Source organism: Montipora foliosa, chromosome 4, assembly GCF_036669935.1.
Source record: "Montipora foliosa isolate CH-2021 chromosome 4, ASM3666993v2, whole genome shotgun sequence".
In the NCBI taxonomy this organism is placed as follows: Eukaryota; Metazoa; Cnidaria; class Anthozoa; order Scleractinia; family Acroporidae; genus Montipora; species Montipora foliosa.
The window spans coordinates 14916500-14921499 of NC_090872.1; the positions used below are offsets into that span (position 1 = coordinate 14916500).

General features: G+C 41.4%; 1 protein-coding gene across 1 annotated transcript in view; it reads right to left on the reverse strand.

Moving 5' to 3' along the window:
• Positions 1-5000, reverse strand: part of LOC137999985 (dynein axonemal heavy chain 3-like) — an 86692-nt gene that overhangs the window by 27053 nt on the left and 54639 nt on the right. Inside the window, exons 59-67 of the mRNA XM_068846044.1 lie at positions 4912-4980; positions 4377-4577; positions 4035-4190; positions 3066-3161; positions 2375-2479; positions 1940-2073; positions 1081-1198; positions 573-626; positions 234-320 (exon numbers count right to left, since the gene is read on the reverse strand). Of these exons, the coding sequence (XP_068702145.1) occupies positions 234-320; positions 573-626; positions 1081-1198; positions 1940-2073; positions 2375-2479; positions 3066-3161; positions 4035-4190; positions 4377-4577; positions 4912-4980 (1020 nt within the window). The remainder of the gene's footprint in view (positions 1-233; positions 321-572; positions 627-1080; positions 1199-1939; positions 2074-2374; positions 2480-3065; positions 3162-4034; positions 4191-4376; positions 4578-4911; positions 4981-5000) is intronic.

Sequence of the window (5000 nt, forward strand, 5' to 3'; positions counted from 1 at the left end):
AAATTGTCACAGTGAACCTAGTTCAATGGCCAATGTAGCTCTTACGAGTCCGCGATAGCTGAGTGGTAAAGTATCCGATCTAGAAATCGGAGGGTCGAAGGTTCTACTCCAGTAACGATCACTCGAATTTTTTCCAATTATCCCCGAGTCATTGTCGAAAAAATGCCGACTCAGACCGACGCGCTCACTGAAAAATACACTTTTCCTGAATCAACTGAAAGACTGACACAAACCTGTTTGAACGTTTGTTTTAGCAAGATGGGCTCCAACAGGGGGTCTAATTCCTCTCCAACGTTCTCCAACAAGACAGGAGAACCAAACTAAAGACGAAGCAAAAAACGTAACACAACGTGTACGAGAACAACGACTGTAAAGTACCAAACTACCAAGCAATGGCTTGGATACTACGGCCGACTCAGTTAAATACACTGAAATAACTTAAAAGCCTCAACTTTAATAAATATTATCTAAGGTTCTGAAAAAAAGACCTCAATTCCCTCCTCCCTACTACTAAACGATGAAAAAATAAAGAGATCTCTTGAGTCAATTTTCAAACAAAAATCGTAATTTACCTGTATGGCATTTTCCAGAGTTCTGACATAGTTTTGATCCGACAGCTTAATCACCTGTCGAGGGAGGGGAAAAGGTTACATTAGATTACACGTCGAAAGGGATCAAAGCAGGTCACCAGTCACAATCTTTTTCTTCTCTAAAGCGAGTCAACGTGTGAAATTCTTGATGTGAGAAGGAAGACTAATTTCATGAAAAAGACATGGCTTTGAAAAGGAAACAAGTGTGACCATTAGGGCGTTTCTTGGGTTCCAAATGCATTATGGGGCGGAGGCCAGTCATAGCGTAAAATCAGATACAACACATCTTGTTCATTAATCTATTTTATATCCATCCAGAGATACTCCTAAAAGGAATAAACTCATTATTATTCCAAACACCATTGCTTTCTGTTCAAGTCGCAAACAACCACCACTTAAGCAACAATAACTGCAATCGATCGATCTAACCAAAGGTGGAGATCCCTATAAAAATCTGCATCACAACTTCGGTCAACCCCTTTAAACTAACCTGCAGATTGTTTGGTTTCTCCATGTTCTTAATCCACTTGTTAGCTTGTCCTTGAGGATCAATCATGAGGGGCCAGCGGTGCGAATTTGTCACAATAATCGCGTTATCAAGCGAAAAGCTGAAATCATTCAACGAAAGGAAACAGAAAAGGATCAAGGAGGAGTCAAAAGAACAAATAGCAAAAACACAAACAGGGAGCCGGCAAAGACGATTTACGGTACACGAGGAAAAAGAGAAATGGTAAAGAAAGCGCTTTGATGTCTCGCACCACAGGACTTTCTCTGCGCCAAAATAATCCCTTCTCCTTGAAGCTGATAGACTGTCGTAGCGCTTATTGTCTTCATAATCAAGTGGTTATCTTGTATTAGTATCTACTAAAACACTGGATAGCGATGAACGCGGGCGCTGATCGGCTCGTCAAACTCCGAATATCCTGTGCTATTTACCTCCGAGCAACTCGGGAAAAAATGGCGTCCCGATTTGCATCGGTGACAAGTGAAGAAAACATCCAAATTAATTTTTTGTGCTGTATATTATCTCACTGTTTTAGTATATACTAAAACAACTATTCACCTCAGTGTCGGTGGCTAGCGTTGGATATTTACCTCACCGCTTCGCGGCTCGGTAAATATCCACCGCTAGCCACCTCCACTTCGGTGAATAGTTAACTATCGTACGTATCAAGGACTCTTTAGGACATAAGTTTGACTTCCTCAAGAACTTCAATGGTCCGTGCGGACCGAGTTTTGGAGTTTGGTAGTCAAGATCGGCATGACACCATCTCCCTTGATACTGTCGAACAGTTCATGTTTTGCTACATATCGCAATGAATTATACAAGCATTCAACAAGTTCCTCACTTGTCAACTGGCAACCCTGCAATCTGCCACGTTCGCGTGGACAAAGGATCTCCAAGTGTAGCAGACAATGAGAAGTTATCCGAGACAGGTACACTTTTTTCTCTGCATAAGCTCCACCACTCTTTAATGCAATCCTGAAATAAAAATGAGATCACAACACCTTTCATTGAAAACTAAACAAAATTCAATAACAAGCTCAAATATCAAGATCACTTATCTTACGCTGATAATATTCTTTATTCTCAATTCCTGTCTGACTGATATTTCATTGAAATTGTGAGGAGAATTTACGCACCGATCTCTCCTGGGAGTCAAAGGGTCATTAAGAGCGAGGTAATCCATTCACGTATGTTGTTCGTTCTTATGTTGCGTTTCTAATGTAAACCAACCCATATTGTTAAAGATGGTGGTGTAATCAAGGAAAAACCGCCTTACCTGTCGAAATTCCACAGTAAACGGTCCGAGATAAGCAACAATTCCTCCCGACAACAAAACGTCACCGACAATATTATTGTACGTCTCTGCAAGTTCTTGTGCAACCTATAGGAGCAAAGCCTTTTAGCAATTGTTTGAAAAAAACTTTGACCTGGTAAGACCAGATTATGCAAAGAGACCTAAACCGGAGTAATCATTTCGATTGCTTCGTATATTACAGTAGTATTCATTAATCGATCACGTGTGATAACAAGCTCGGTTTTAACTCGAAAAGCCGATCACTGACATTGAATCCCCAGCCCAGGGCCATGTTCTTATGTCAAACTAATTAGACTAATTCAAATGGCAAGGCCCGTGTTTTCGACTGAGCTAAAGGGGCCATGTCACGTTATTTTAGGGTGTTTAAGGGAAATGTTTAGTTAATCACGAGTTTAAAACTCGAAAATGGTAATGGGGGATTGTTACATCACAAACAAGATGATTCTCTCTATCCATGCGATTTTCCATAAACTTAAAACGTCGGATCCATGCTTCTCTTTCCTTTTGCTGTACTTTTTGTATGTTGTTCAACAGGTGTAAGTGGTTATTGCAATGTTTCATTCTACTTTTCGGGCATTTAGGGTGTCATAAAATTATATCATTTGGCGTGACATAGCCCCTTTTAATTTTCTTCAGGGTCTTCACGAGGTACCTGGGTCCAACGAGACCGTTCTCCTCCAAGCCCACTAATGAGTTTCTCAGCTCGCAAGAGCTTCTGAGAGCACAAGGCGATATTTTTTTCCAGTTCCTACAAAAGAAAACAGAAATCTTAGTTCACTTTTCTTGCTTTACTTTACATTTGGCCTTGTTTAGAAGTGAATCAAAAGAAGCATAGACTTTTAGGAAAGGGAAAAATGTTTTCGCAGACCCGATCACAGGACACATTGACCTTCGATTTGGTTATTAGAAACTGTCCTTTGTCTCAAGTAAAAGTCTATGTTACGAGTCTCCGGTTTCCGTGGCATGAAGCGACTAGGAGTATTTCTACTCCCCCCTGGATGGAATACTAGTCCATCGCAGGGTTACCCCCAGCCTTTTCGCCGGTACCAATTTCAGTATACACCTGGGTGGAGAGAGGCACCGTGAGAGTAAAGTGTCTTGCCCAAGAACACAACACAATGTCCCCGGCCAGGACCCGAACCCGAGTCGAGCACTCTAACCATGAGGCCACCACGTTCTCCCCTTTGTCTCAAGTACGACGACAATATTCATCATTATCATCATCATCATTTCTCTGTGCGCCAGTAGGCGCATAAGGCCGTGACGACAATATTCGCGGGTTGTGTAATTATTATTTTCAACCCGAGCTTGTGACGCTCTGGTTGTCTTACTAAATCTCGGTCATTTTATCATATACCGTATCATCGCTCCGAGAGTTGTCAAGCTAAAAAATTCATAGCGAATCGTTCAAAATTTCTTTTAAAGAAATAACTAGTAATTCGACCTCTGGTATTGCCACAATAATATTCAGAGAAAGTGAAATTGTACAGCATCAAGAAAGAAGCGACTCGGATAGTACGATTTCTCCTAACGTGGAATGCAATAAAATAAAACAATAATGACTAAATATCCATGCTTGTCATACTTGATATATAGTTTGATGTTTACAGTTAGCCCTAACCTGCTTCTTGTTAACTTTTGATCTATAATCGTCGTTTAAATTTTGCAGTTTGTCCATGACTTCCTTAAGCTCGCCTCTCTTCTCGTTCAAATGAGACATCTGCAGCGCCAGAGTGGATTCAGCTTCCTGAAGACGCTTGCGTTTGGGGGCAACGAGCTAAAATGTATAATCATGTCTAGTTAGTATCAGCATTCATCATCTTCATCATGAACTAAAACTGAGGCGAAGTAACTCTGTGCGTACTTTAGAGGTGATGCACAACAATGAAACTTTTCCTACTACCCTTTGAAGCACCTCTTTAGCGACAACTGATGTAAAACAAATAAATCATGGTGACGTTACCTTAGCAACCCTATCGTACACCTCGATTGCACGCACCCAGGAACAGAGACCTTCACACGCTGACGATACGTTCTTTATCAAAGACGGGTGAAAGTCTGGATTGGTAACGTATTTTTCACGGATCTTACGGATTATAGGAACCGGAATGTTTTCTTTGTCGAAGAACTTCAGACTCTCCAGAAATTTTAAGTCTCCAAGAACCTGCAAAGGTAATCAAAAGGGTAACTCAAACTGAATCGTGAGTTTTTATTCACCACGGCAAAGAGGGGCACAAAACAGAACGAGACACCCATCATGGACCAAAGAGACCACACCACAACACCGGGAACTCCGTTCCCTACCCTTTGCGACCAGTGTGTGATGCTACGACAAAGGCAGCTCTCTCCGCTCTTTTAATAACTTAAAAGTTATTTTAAGTCGACCCTAAGCGTTGGCCCGCACAGTTGGAACCCGTGACCTCTGGCAAGATAGCTCGTTTCAACCAACTTGGCCAACCGGATGATTCACTGGATAAACTAAGTATAAACTGACAAACCTTTTTCGAAGAAGCCCAATAATCCTCCACTTGTTTACCATCAATCATTTTCTTTTCCGGTTTTACCCCCTGTACAAGAACAGCAAGAG